The 15,041-nt window shown below is 40.8% G+C and overlaps 1 protein-coding gene across 3 annotated transcripts in view; it reads right to left on the reverse strand.

Annotated features, from left to right (window-relative positions):
* Positions 1-15,041, reverse strand: part of myo16 (myosin XVI) — a 61,491-nt gene that overhangs the window by 21,429 nt on the left and 25,021 nt on the right. For all 3 annotated transcript variants that reach the window (XR_001290544.1, XR_001290545.1, XM_013914368.1), the window contains exons 18-23: positions 13,056-13,208; positions 12,436-12,636; positions 10,905-10,980; positions 8,270-8,466; positions 6,909-6,989; positions 5,753-5,958 (exon numbers count right to left, since the gene is read on the reverse strand). Coding sequence is in view for 1 of the 3 variants with exons in the window: in XM_013914368.1 (XP_013769822.1) it covers positions 5,753-5,958; positions 6,909-6,989; positions 8,270-8,466; positions 10,905-10,980; positions 12,436-12,636; positions 13,056-13,208 (914 nt within the window). In the remaining 2 variants the exon portion in view is untranslated. The remainder of the gene's footprint in view (positions 1-5,752; positions 5,959-6,908; positions 6,990-8,269; positions 8,467-10,904; positions 10,981-12,435; positions 12,637-13,055; positions 13,209-15,041) is intronic.

Genomic DNA, 15,041 nt, shown 5'->3' on the forward strand with positions numbered 1-15,041 from the left:
CACAGCACCCAAGCAGCAATAACACAGTCACTTATACAATATAAAGTATATATTGTAATATACCTTATAATATATATTGTAATATATTATATTAATATAATAATATATAACAGTGAGTCAGTAATCTAATAGTGTATGAAGTAAGGCATGACAGTCACAGAAACACAGTATAAGAATGCTAAAAAAAATCAATATTTGGCAGGAAAAAAAGTGTCCATGTACACTACAATTATCATTACATCTTATAATTAAACTTTATATTTTACATAATACGTCTAATAAATATTCCAATGTACATTTTGGAATCATGTTTTATGCAAAATACTTTAAATTTTTAGGGGCCAAAGAGCTAAAGATTAATATGCTGAATTTGTCACTGGTATCTTTATTTTTTCCATAAATGCTGTAAGTAAAGGTTCCTTTACACACTATTTCAGACACTGGTCTTTGAACATTTGTTTTTATTAAAAATCAGTTATCAGTACACTAGTCTGTCTTTTCTGTTCTCAATGGGAAGCATTACTAGCTGATGATGCCACTCTGCTGACGAGACATATATAACAAGCAGATGGCTGGAAACATAAACCACTTGCGCTGTCAATAGCGAGTATGCGAGTGTATATGGATATGGGATGTGTTTGATTTACAGAAGAGGGCTATGTCTGAACTCTCCCTAACCCTCTCTCTGTATGGTAATACCAGTTCTGCAGACAGCACACGCTGTCCCTGTGGGCCCATAAAATACAAAGGAACTCTGTAAATCCATGACCTCTCCAACGAGGATATGAAAACCGTCGATGGTCCCTGCTTTAACAAGACCTAAGGGGGCTTCATGTGGAGTCAAAGAAGTGAAATAACCCTTTTAAAAAAGCTTAAATGGAGGGTTACACTGTGCTAACGTGGTTCACTGTGACCAGAGGGCTGTCACTGACCTCGTTGACTGAGCATCACAAAGGTGGTAATGACAGTGCATTTGTAATTTAAACTCTTACTTACTTTCTGAAGCTGCTCCTTAGACATATTTCATGGTGGCAACATTTAGTCAATAATATCTGCCGACATTACTTTCTATGTACTACCAAGAAATTTGTATTTTTATCTGTCAGTGGAAGGTAATGAAGATGTACTTAGATAAAAAAATCATATTTAAAAATGACTTTTATTCTTGTGGACTGCATTTGTACCTCGTTCTGTAAATACTTATAAATCTTTCACATCCAATTTTGGATAAATGATAAGAACAACACACATCGAGGGCTGGGGTTGGAAGAAACAAGGTTCAAATGGTCCTATTTGACCTCACACATTTGCAGAAAATAAACCTGGCCACAAAACGCATATGGTATCATAAAAGACAAATAAAAGCAACAGTAAAACAGATTTCATCGTAAATCACCCTGGTTACCAGGACACTAATGTAATTTGCTTCAGGCTGCCGCTTTGACTCAGTCGAGTGGCCTGCGAGGCTTCAGTGTGTAAGTGTGTATTTCTGTGTAGGCATGGCTCTGTTTGTATTCATGAGACTACAGCAAAGTCAAGGATAATGAGTAATTTAATGGGCTGCCATTCTGATTAGTCTAGAGCCTGGGATTATTTCTGAAGGAGAGACACATTGCAGGGAAAAGATGGAATAAAAAAAAAAAGAAATGGTACGAAACTGGAATGACTGTGTGGACATGACAAAAGTAGGTAGTGATGATGAGGGAAAAATACAAACAGTGGTTCAGAAGAGAGAGTAAGTGAGGAAAGAATGAGACATCAAGTGAGAAAGAGCTCTGGAAAACAGCAGTGCAATCCACCCCCAAATCAGCAGTCCAAGCAGTGATCATAGGTTGGCACTGTGTGCGCTGGACCCAGTGGAGCTGAGAGAGATGAATGGCAAATGGCCTGGATTGACTGGTGTTTTGTGAGTGGCAACCACTTAAATCAGGTATTGCTTTGATTTACAAAAACACACACACACATCAGAACACACACCATTTACTGTATGAACAACAACAAAAAAAAAACTGCCACACAGGCATTCAACAGTTTTTGTCTTTTGCTTTTAATGCCAGAGACGACTCACAAAAGCTGGAATCGTAACTCTGAAAACACAAAGAGATCTACAGTAAACTATCTTAAAGCTTAAACAAATCGAAGGACAATTTAAATCCATCCCTCCTTCACATCAGTGCTAAGCCAACTGCAACTTATATTCTTAATATTCTTTGGCAAAGTTCCCAAAATCTGGAAGGGTGCACCGGTGCGCCCACTGCATAGAGGTGGTGACCCAAGTGACTCAAGTAAGTGACACCCTGTCTTAAAATGGTCTAATTCTCAGTTCCTAATGGAAAGTGTATCTGGAAAAAAACAAAACATTTTATAGTCAGAAAAGTCATGTGTTAAATACAAAGCACAACAACAGCTGCAGTATGTGTACTACAATGTTATTGTAGCATGTAGTAATGCTATTGAAGCCCTTGATAATCATTAGTAATGCATTTTTCATATCTACCAAAAGCATTTAATTCAGTAGATCACATCATTTTATTAGAAAAACAATTCTCAGTCAGTTTAGATGAACAGTCCCTTAAATGCTTTCATTGTTGTCTTTCTGACAGATCTCAGGAGACTCCAGTGGTTTTCAGTTCAAGTCCACTTGCCATCTAGACAGGTGTCCCACAAAGATCTATTCTTAAACCCCTTTAATTTACCCTCCGCCACCCAAAACTGTAATGTACATTTTTATGCAGATGATACTATTTTATATGCTGCTTGGCATTCCATTCATTGCCATTACAAATCTACATTTTGCTTTTTTTTTTATAATTTCAGAAATGTCCTATCATACATGAACTTGATTTAAATTCTGATAAAACTAGGAACTCTGTGGAACACCTATCAAAAAATTAAGGATAAATATTTTATTTACACACAACAAGATCGACAGAACCCTAAGAGCCTTCATCTGAAAGTTAATGGGGATGTGGCGAACAACACTAGAGACCAACTTTAAGCCAAATGAACAACCATCAAGTGCAGGATTTACCAAGGAGATGCTCTGTCCCCACTGCTGTTCTGCTACAAGACTGGCTATGGATACTGACTACAGAATTGAGGAATCATTTGGCGCCTCCTCTACATGGAGTAGAGTAAACGAAACATTGATTCACTGATCCAAACCACTAGAATCTACAGTAATGACGTTGCAATGTCATTTGAACTGGAGAAGTGTAGTCAGATGGTGAATAAAAAGGGAAGGTAGTCAGAACCGAGGGAACTGCAATACCAGAAGGCAACATTGCAGACAGTGAGGACAGTTACAAGTATCTGGGAATCCCACAGGCAAATGGGAATCATGAAGATGTTGTTAGGAAAGCTGCAAATACCAAATAACTGCAGAAATTAAGCTGAATGGGAAGAACAAGATCTGGAGAATCAACACCTATGTACTGCCAGTTGTCAGATACCCTGTTGAGATCAGGTGGCCAAGGGAGAAGATAGAAGCCACTAACATCAAGACAAGGAAGCCTTACCATGCGTGGAGGGTTTCATTCCAAGGCCAGCACCCTGAGACTGTCCACTAAGCGTGGTAGAGGACTAGTGAGTGTCAAAACCACTATCCAGAAAAAAACAGCAAAGATCCATGAGTACATCAGGAAGATGGCCACAAAAGATAGTGTGCTTAGTGAATACCTCAGGTAGCAGAACCCGATAAAGAAGAGGACCAAGAAGAGTTACCATAAAGGAAGGACAGGGCCCTGCACAGCATGAACCACTTGCTGATAGAAATGGCTGATATCAAGAAATCTCGCCAATGGCTGGACAAAACTGGACTGAAAGATAGCAGAAAGGCACTAATCATGGCAGCAGAGGAGCAAGCTCCAAGCCCAAGATCCATGGAGGCTGGGGTCTACCATACCAGGCAAGACCCCACCCAGGTGCAGGCTGTCATGCAGGTACAGGCTGTTATATGCTGGGCTGTGCCTGAGACAATCCAGAGAGAGATAGCAAAACAGGAAACAATAAAACCAATGTTGTTTGAAATTCCCAAGGTCAAAATACAAGATCATTGTAAAATTCTGAAGCCTCATGTTTCCGTGTATCATACCAAAACAACAAATCTATTTCCTGATTTCATTAAAACACTTTGAGGGGATATATTTATCTAAGTGTTCCTATCACTATTTGAAAACTGTGTGATGGATTCATGTGTACAGTAAAATCTACAAACGTCAATCATGTGGACAATATGTGATGTCTGACTCACTGCTTTCATTTTTCTTGTTTCAAAATCCATTTAGTGGTTAAGTGTTTTTTCTAGTCCACTAGAAAACCACTAAACCCACCAACCAAACTGAGCTGAATGTAGTGAAAGTGCAAAAGTGCATGTTTGTTTTTTCTTTCTAACTGCTCAGTGTGCGGTGTGCAGATAATTGAAGAACTTGCAACATGTGTAACAAAAAACTGGCATAGCTGAATTTGTTAATTAATGTGTTAAGATTACAGCATTACAGAGAAATTGAATGTGATTACAGTAGTGAGTTACTTTGAATAGAAAACCAAACATTAAGAGGCACAGCCATTCCTTTTCTTTAACTTCTCATAATTATGTTTTGACAACTTCAAGAATGTTGCTTCAAACTCATTAGCGGTGAAAATACTGAACAGGTTTTTGATTCATCCACTCTTTCAATTGAGGTTAAGGAAGTGAGGAGCTGGTTTGCACAAGTTTGTATGTATGAATATGTGTAGATGTGTGTGTGTAGGTGGTGGGTAGGAGGATTGTGTGTGTGTCCAGGGGGGGGGTGATGTTTACAGCAAAGTAGTGGAAACTTTTGAGGGGGGTCATGTGACCAGCTTTGTCGTCTCTCATTATCTGCCAAGAATGTTCATGTTAATCCCTTTATCCTCAAAAAGAGAGAGAGAGAAGCTAAGAGAACAGAGGATGAGAGAGAGAGAGGGAAAGGGAAAGGGGGTGGGGAGGTGGTTGGACTTAGAGGTAAATCCTCTCAGTATTTTACTGGTTCTCAGAATCAGAAGACAGGAAAAACTGAGACAATTAACTGAAGCTGAGGAAGTGAGACATAGAAATGGAGGAGAAACGGAATGTCAAAATCACATTGTTTTCTCTGTTTCTCAAAAAAAGAACAATGAGTAACACATGAAGGCAAAGCGTTTTTTTAAAAAAAGGGGTAGTAGCAGATAGTAAGGGAAGTCAGGTGAAGTGGAGTAACTGTCAAAAATAACCGTCAAGTGCAGGACAAAATGACCTTACGTACAATTGGTTAATGCCTGTGTGTCACGCTGACATGGGAAATGTCTGTGGTACTCATTAGCAGCAATGGTCTCCCATTATACCTAAAAAAAGACATTCTGGGTCACGCTGCACTCGTAACAATAAGAGTGACTTTTCAATTCAAATATGTCGGTCTGCCTGTGAACTCGCAGTACTGTAGGGTATATGCCCATGCATTCATTAGCAGTCATTTGCTCTGAATCTTTAAGTCTACTTTCATCTGCCGGATGTGTAACAGATAAAGGGAAGTTTCGCAGTGACCTGCTGGGAATGGTTCGGTATAACTGAGATGAGTCAGAGAGACAAAGAAGCAGTGCAATATGTCAAATTTAAGACCTTTCCCTAAAAGTAGCATCTGAGAGCTAAGAAAGATGTGGTCATAAAGTGGATCAGCATACGGAGACAAAACAGTAAATTAAGAGGAGAAGTTTCGATAGTTGCAGCACTCTTATCCGCTGCTATAACACTGACCTGCTGAGGAAGCCTGGAAAGGACAGGCGCACGGGGTAACCATAACGGATCATGCGCACCATCTCAAGCACCCCGATGTACTGCAGCTGGGTAGACACATGGAAGCTGTCAAAATTGTCTGGCTGACAACTGGAGTTGGGTCGCACACACTCCACGAAGTGGGGAGTGCAGGCCTGCAGTTTGCTAACCAACTCTGACAGTGTGTTCTGGAAGAGAAAGAAAACACAGAGGAGATGCATTCAATTGCACATTTTTAGCGAGTCGATCACAATAGCCTCGTGGCTGTTTTTACATGTAAAGTAATTTAGAGAGGAAGGAAGGATTGTCTGACTTCATTTGATGTTTGACGTGTGTGCTGCACAAACTGGAGCAAAATTACAATGTGTTTGTGACAAAGTGGTGTGATTTTGGGGTGTGTTTTTGCCTCTGGAGAAAACAAAAGCACAAAGAGCTCTTTGCTCTGTCTACGGGTGTGTGAGGGAGAACGCGAGAAAGAGCTTTTCTTCAATCCCTGAATTCAAAGATGCTCCATTCAAGGTCACATAGACGCATAAACACTTACATCTGTGTTTTTGCCATTCGTCAAACTGACGTCAGTCTATGCACTGCATACCCTTAGGTTTCAGTGCTCAATACCTCACCCCTCATCTTTGGATGCCACTAGCAGCATTCACATAACTGTCTTCCCTCCAAACATGCGTATGCACACACTCAAATACGTGCCCACAGAACACAGTGGTTTTTGTTCATTGTTCATTCATTCATGTGGAGGGCTTCATGTTTGGCTTGGTACAGCATCATTCTTCAGCCCACTCTCTCCTTCCCTGCCATTCCCAGAGGGACTCGTTGACCACAAGTCCACAAGTCTGATTGTGCAATACACTGGTTTCATTCAAACCAAAGGTACTGCTTCTCTCAACCACATTTTAGGCTTCTTGCGTCACCACCAAGAAGCCGCTCTCCCCTGCTCTCCTCTAACTGAAAATTTGTGCTTCTTTATATAGTTGTGAAATCACAGCACCCAATTCTAAACTTAGTTTTGCATTGTTGCAAATGCACAGTAATTCACAAGATTGACATAAATTCCTTTGCTTTATTCCTGTAAAATTTCATTCGCTTGCAACTGGAAGAATTATGTAACGGGACGAGATCATACCCTTAGCTGGACTGCCACTGTGGTGGGTCCACAACGCTCTAGTCGCTGGAGGAAGGAGCTGGAGCCCTTTTTCTTCAAGATCTGGAAGCAGGAAGCGATAATACAGGAACTTGTTAGACAGATGAACCTCTTGAAGGGGCCATTGATGAATACGGAACATTATCATCAAATTTGTGCAGCCTTAATAAAACCATGTTGATATCTTTGATAATTGGTGTGGATCTTGCAATCAGATTAAATGGTAAATGGCCTGTATTTATATAGCGCTTTACTAGTCCCTAAGGACCCCAAAGCGCTTTACATATCCAGTCATCCACCCATTCACGCACACATTCACACACTGGTGATGGCAGCTACATTGTAGCCACAGCCACCCTGGGGCGCACTGACAGAGGCGAGGCTGCCGGACACTGGCGCCACCGGGCCCTCTGACCACCACCAGTAGGCAACGGGTGAAGTGTCTTGCCCAAGGACACAACGACCGAGATTGTCCAAGCCGGGGCTCGAACCGGCAACCTTCCGATTACAAGGCGAACTCCCAACTCTTGAGCCACGATCGCCCCACAAATATGTAGCATATTTAGAATTCAGACACAGTTATGATTCGTCATATGTAAGAAGAGGTTCAGTGCTTCACTGTTATATTTACAGGCTTATACACTGAGCAGCAAAACAATATTGCCTAGTGTTACCGTATAAGGCTGCTGGGACAGATCAGTGAGGTTAAAGGGGCCTTGTATAAGCCTTTGCTCTAGATGGCTAATGAGCCACAGAAACAGCAGACAGGGCCTCCTGAAGGTTATACAACCATCACATATGTGCACCACTACACTGTACTTTCAAAACATTGAAACAGATAAAATAAAGAGGGAAAAACAGCTGAACGAAGAGACTTGGGACACTATCGTTTTCAGGTGTGCTTTTTCGTGTTTTGAGAAAAATGTATAAGCACACTAATGCCCCCAGTTCATGTGCACGTGTATACATTCTTGCGGAGCTTTTATCTCTTGCAGGGCTGCACAAACAAATCTAATTCCCAGATGTTTATATATAGCAGTGTGGTGGGAAGAAGCCTAAATTAGACTTTTCTTTTTTTGTTCCTGAAAAATACCACCCCAGTTTTTCCATCGATTGATTTTAGTGGTCACTTTACAGCAAAGCTTTCTGGGTAAACATGTCACCAAGTCCTATTTTCTAATATGCAGTTGAAATGGGAGTGGCCATGTAATATTTTAGTTTACTTAAATCTAGTGGTCACGCACTAAAAATACTATAAAGGTGAATTGATGTCAGTGTATTGGCTCAAGTGTAGGGTGTAGCCACAGTAGTGGACTCATCCTACTGTGTGCAAGGTACCGTACCTTAGTAAGATCATGGTACCTCCGGGGCTGTTGGGGGATTGAGCTGGCACTGACAAGGGAGACTGATGGTATCCTGTGGAGCAACAAGGCAGCTTTAGGCCCCCTCAGCCCTATGCAGCTCCGGGCTGCTGGCACCAAGGAACCAGTCTGAGTCAGCTTGGACTGGAAGAGCTGCTGCAGCAACACACTCTCACTGGCTGCCGGGCACAAAGCACATACATGCAGAGAGGGAGGAAAACATAAGGGTAAGAGAAGCAATAGCATTGGTTGAAAAAGTGGGTGGAAGCGAATATGGAGAGGTGAGAAAGAAAGAAAGATAGAAAAATGAACAAGGACAGAGAGAAAAATCAGTGGAGGAGTGTAAGCAGGGAGGACGCATAAAATTAATCTGCATGTAAACAACAATCAGTTAGGCAACAAGAGGGGGTGGACCATGTCACTCTATAACACGTGGAGCGGTTCGCAACAACAATGAGCTCATTCAGAAAGCCAAACAACATGTGTGTGAACGTGGGTGTGTGGCTCTAATCTGAAAGGCTGAGAAAGACACAGAAAAAAAGGAAAGAGAGAGCGAAGAAGAGGTGGTAAAGGATGGTGGCAGTTAAGCAAATAAAAAACAAGACTTCTTTCAGGACTTAAATACTAAAAGCTCCGAGCTAATTGCCTTTTTATTCATGGCAATCACTTCGATCATCTGAATAATCCATGTAGCTTTGTCTCGATCAATAATCTATTTTGAAAGAAAAATCTGGAAACAGTTTTTTGTTCTTAACTAAAAGGTTTTTTCACTCATTTTAAAGAAAAATATAAATCAGAGCAGTTGGTGACACAAAACAGACACCAGGATTGCTTTTTTTTTTGTTTCATTTTTGGTATAAAATGAAAGACAATGACACAATTACTAACCAATGACGATGATTATATTCAAATGTATCATTTTTTATAAACAGCTCAAACGCTATATTAAAAAAAAAAAATGCAGGGGTGTTTAGTTTTATCACATTTATGGACACATCTTCAAGGGTTGGGTAGATTAACAGGAGCTGTCTAGATAGACTTCATTCACTTGGCAGTTTGCACTTAAATCTCTACTCTTGTTTTTTATTGGCTCTCTTGTTTGAATTTAAACTGCCTCTTGTCTGCCAAAGAAATCAGGGCACTTTGCTCGAAGTGACCTGAGTCTGCCATGACTGCCGCAGGAGCAGATGATCATGTTGTAGCACAAGAACACCGGCAGTGCATAAAATTCATTCTTTTCTTTCTGAAAGTAAACCATAACTCTAGTGCTGCTGTAAAGTATAAAGATTGTTAACCACTTTGACTTTTATACTTTGAAAAACTAATTAAAATAGCTTTTTTAAATGCTAACAGCGTAACTAGCAATTTATAGCCTATTACATTTCATGAGTAACCTTTTTCAACACTGCTGTGCTCCTGTTTTCCAAACCGTGGTATAGTGCATGTAAAATTACAAGAACAAGAGCTGTTGCCCCCACTAAGAGGGGCTAAACCCTTAAGTGAGTGCTTCTGTGAAGAGCAAACAAAGGTTAAGTGAATAGCTAGCCAGAAACATGAAACAGTATACTGCAAAATGTCTGAGCATCCTGCAGAATTATAAACAAGGGAAGATAATAATAAAGAGACTTTGTGTGCAAACACTCACATGGACACAGACCCTAAATTAGCTTAATCAACCTACCATCTTTGTAATGAAATCTCATAAGACATATCTGCGAAATGGAACGGTTCGAACATTAAACATGTATCCAAATTATGTAACTTTTTTTTAAATACCCAATTCAATTTTAAGAACAAAATTATATGTAAAAAGTCATAATTTCCACCTTTAAAATGCTGTTACAAACATTATCTTATTCTTTCAGTTGGTGTTTTGTTTGAAAAATGGAGATAAGCTACATGGATTCAGAATACTGAACTACACTACGAACATTTTGGGCACACTGTTTTGGTTTTGAGTCAAAGAGCAATAAGAACAACAAACATAAAGAGCTCTCTACAGCAACAGTGAGAAAAACAAGGAATAAATCTTGCATTTTTTTCAGGTAAACTGATTATAAAAACATTCAGGGCATTATTTTTAGATCATCTTCACCCTATATCCACAGCCTACAATTTCATGTAATAATGCACATAGCAGACACTTTGGTCCTTTTAACTTCAAGCCCTAAACAAGAAGTGACGAGGGGATGCCACCTAAAAGAAAAAAACCACATTGTTTATGTCTCGGTGTGGATGAAAGGCAGCGATGCATCGACCTGTCAGACGGAGGGATAACAGCCAAGTCTGAGAGACGAGCTAGCCTTTAGAAGATTAGCCTCATCATGGAAATTATAGCAATTAGGCTTCTGGACACGAGGCTAGCCTGGCAGTCACACAGCGAGTCCCTGTGTCCTGCTAACCACAACACCTCACATCTGGCACTTTCTATAGACAATATACACACAGACGGTGCTGTCTGCTGCACAGGGGATGAAACGCACATATAAAAACACAACCACATTTGGACAACGAGTGGTTTTGTGTGCTGTTTGTTTACACAAGAGTGCGTCTTTGTAATGAAGCGCGTGCTGACACCACAATGTGCACGCATGTCTGTTATTCATTGGGTACTTACACTTAATCGTAAACAGGAGATTCTGAGGAAGAGAGTCCTTGTTTTTTGTGAGCGATCCCGTGAGGTTGTATGAAATCTGGCAGAAAAAAAACAAATAAATACAAATCAAGAAATATATACTAGTATAAAAAAAAATATTCCATTATATTTATTCTATCAGTTCATATCTCGCAAATGTGCTATGAACCACAGATACAGATGCAATACAAACAGGCCCAGTAACTGGCTGGTCCTTTAGTGGTCGCCATAGTGAATCATCTGCCTCAATATCGCCCTTTCTCTAGCATTCTCCTTCTGTCGGGCCAATCCTCCTTTATTGCATCCATGAACCTTCTGTGTGGTCCAATATAGCCACCTGCACATGTCCAAACCATCTCAGCCTTGCCTCAATAAGTTCTATCGATGTACTCATTTCTAAGATTTACCGTTTCCAGCTTGGCCTCCTGTCTTTTTTTCAGTGCCACCATCTCCATGATGAGAACTGAGCTGGTCTTGCTACCAACCTAACCTTTTACTCTTGTTGCCATCTTTATGTCACAAATCTGACACTCATCTCAATCAACTCCATCCTACCTGCACTATCTTCATTAGCTCTCTTGTGCACTGGCTGTTGCTTTGGATGGTTGACCCCAGGTATTTAAACTCCTCACTACCTCTCTCCTTGCTTGCTCACTGTCACACCTGCTTCATTAACACATGTGTTCTGCTTTGCTTCTATTGACTTCCATTCCTCTTCTCTTCAGAGCATACTTTCACCTTTAGTCTCTCTTCCATCTGCTCCCAACTCTCATCACAGATCACAATGTTGTATGCAAACATCGCAGTCCACACTCCCGCGTGACCTCATCTGTCAGCCTGTCCATCACCATCACAAACAACACGGGGCTCAGTGCCGACCCCTGGTGTAATCCCACCCCCATCTTAAACCCATCTGTCACTACTACTGCACACCATACCACTTTACCGCTGTCCTCATACATGTCCTGCACCTCCCTCACATACTTCTTGTGCCACTCCAGACTTTCTCATGCGGTACTATAGTTTCTCACTTGGCACTCTTTCACATGCTTTCACTAGATTCACAAATTCATTCTGCATACGTCTCCATCAACACTCTCAAAGCAAACATCACATTTATAGTTTTCTTTCTTGGCATGAAGCCATACTGCTGCTCACTGATCATCATCTCTCGTCTTCACCTAGCTTCAGCAACTCTTTCCTATGTCTTGGTATGAGTCATCACCTCTTTCCCTCTGTAAATTCTGCACATCACCCTTATGCTTGAAAACTGACACCAGTACATTTCTCTTCTCACACACATCTTCCTCAGGCATCCTCTCACTCTCAATCTCCTCACACTGTATAAAACAATGTGCTCAAAAAGACATCCTAGACATCGCCACACCTCCACAAGTATGTCATCGGGACTAACTGCGTTTCTAACATTCATGCTCTTTATAGCTGGCCTCACTTCATCCTCATTAATCCTTTGCAAAATCTATTGAAATAAAATTGCCATACACACACAGACCTGTCCTGCATAGTGGCTGACAATAAAGGCTGGGCCTTGGTCTTTCGGTGGGGGGTTCCCATTGCCATCCTTGGTAGTGAGAGACAGCCCATGAATTTGGTTGGAGTCCAACTGGGCAGAGAGCCTCTTGTACAAGGTCTGCTCTAATGGCCGCAGGCTCTGGCTCTCCTCATCTAACACGCACAACAGCCCCTGGGGCTTCTAGAGGAGGAACAAACAGATGTTCACATTATCATTTATTTAGGAGATATTTACAAGCACTAAGCAATAACAGTAATCCATATTTTGTGACACTTCCAGAGAGCCACATTTTTTTTTTCGTGTGACATGAAGGAGATTCAGTGATATTATTTGATTTAGAGATTTCTCGCACCAATTACAACAGAGGCAGACAGTTGGCTTAGAGGGGCATTAGCAGTTATGTTTATATAGACTTTTTGAACATGTTATGTTTTTGCCTTTTGTCTCAATTAAAACGTCAAGACTTTAACTGTGTACATTAGAAAACTGAATAACTGTGATTCCAAAAGTTAGGTTGGGAAAGTGTGGTTGGGATTGTTGCATTACATAATGTCAGATCAAACTGGACTGGACTGGTCCAAACTAGAAGCATACAGTACCTGAAAAAAGAAGTCCAGAATGGCTGGGTGGTTTCTGGGAGAGCGTGCGTTCTCCATGGCGATGCCCTCCTGCAGACACTCAGCCTGCTCCTGCTGGAATAGCACCTCAGAGACGTACTGCCTCAGCCGCTCATTGGTCATGTTCACACACAGCTGGAATGCACAGAGCGCACACACACCAGCATGTAAACACTCTTCAGCACGCATGGCTGACGTTCATCAGAGAGATGCTGCTGAATGCTTATGTTTAAAGAACAAAAATGTTCACAATGCTGGACACAATCGGCTGTCGGGGGCATAAATGAGCTGACTTCTCTTGTAACAGTGGACCAGTAAACTATTACAAATGTCTGACACCTTGGTGTAGACTAGGGTTTAATGCCAGAAAATGGGATTCCTGGGAAATCCTAGCAAGATTATTTCCCCAGTTCCTGGGAAATGTAAAGACAGAGAAAAAATTAACTTGAGTGCTGTTTATTAAAAAATGTAGCCTGTTAATGAATACAAAGCATTTGGGGTCAATAGCACATGTTCCAACTTCTGAGTTGACACTGTGGGATTGCATTTCCACGGTAACACATTTTGTATGGTGTGGCCTTGTTTATGCACACATCCAGAAGAAGGAAAAAAGTGAGTGCATGTTGTTGCAAGTTCATTTTTGCTTTAATCGGGGAAACTCAGAATCTATTTTAATTATGATTGGTCCATCTGATTTATATATTATAGTTATATTTTGGTAACACCACTATACATTAATTGTCTATTTTGCCTTAATAATAAGCAGAAAAACACGTAGAAAATGTCATTGTGAACACATGCATGCCCGATTCTCCGTGGTGTATTAGAGCTGCTTTAAATGATCAGAGTTTAGCTGAAGTTATTAAAAAGAAACATGTTTAATTCCCAGGATTCCTGGGAAAACTGAAGATGAATTTTCCCAGGAATCCCAGAAAATAAAAACACTTTGCAGTTTATTGTAAACACATGACAAAAAAGATTGAAAGAGATTGTGAAACATCTATAAACATCTATAAAACATGTGTAACACTAATTATATGCAGGTCTTGGTTGAGCTTACTGAGCACGATTATGATGCGACTGTATTCCTGAACAATGCAACTGTCATATCGAACAGAAGCACTGCAGATGCAAATCATCTGTGCCCTATTGATGGCTACTGTTAATAGGAGCACTAGAGTAACCAGAGACATATCCATAGCATCGTAAATTCAATAACAAATGCAGTTAAAGTCCGAGCAGCACTCACTGCCACAGCCGCAATTTCAATAAGTACAGACCACTCAAAGGCACTCAGGGCCAGCTACATACTGTCATAGCTTGCCCTTTTAATAGGAGTAATGAGAAGCAGGATAGAGTGGTCAACCTGCAGTGCAAAGTGTCACATCAACTCTCCTTTCTATAGTTTCTCTGGGTTGGCAGTGTACTATAACTGGACTAGTCCAAGGCAGAAACTGCTCCAATACAGCAGAAGTAAAATATCACAATAATTATAGGATATTAGGATAAAATCTGATTTGCTGAATGCATGGTAATCATTAACTAACAGGCGTAATATATTTTTCATAGTGCAGGCGGTCCCATCTTCAGTCTATTCTTTTACTCCAAGCTAGTTTAGTCCATTAACAGCTTAGCCCCAGCAGGTGGTTGATTGAGTTAGCTCATTAGCAAAGTGTTGAGCAGGTACAACACATCCCTGCAAACACAGTTCTAATTAACAAGTTCTAATGACCCCGATCCTTGTGCGCATGTGGAGCGTGCTCGGGTACGCTGCTGCATATGTGTGCACATGTGTGTACAAACATGTCAGAGCTTGTTTGTCACTGAAGTGCCACGTCTACTGTACGAGGTCATTGTGTTTATCCGGAAGTTGCCCCTCCTCTTCCCTCTTCTGTGGGTTTAGTGTCTGATGAAAGAAAGCATGCAGTGCCAGACACAGTAGTTTTTCCTCTCGCTTTTTTTTTTTTT

The sequence above is a fragment of the Pundamilia nyererei genome, unplaced genomic scaffold, assembly GCF_000239375.1.
Source record: "Pundamilia nyererei isolate P.nyererei 1_Seehausen unplaced genomic scaffold, PunNye1.0 scaffold00190, whole genome shotgun sequence".
In the NCBI taxonomy this organism is placed as follows: Eukaryota; Metazoa; Chordata; class Actinopteri; order Cichliformes; family Cichlidae; genus Pundamilia; species Pundamilia nyererei.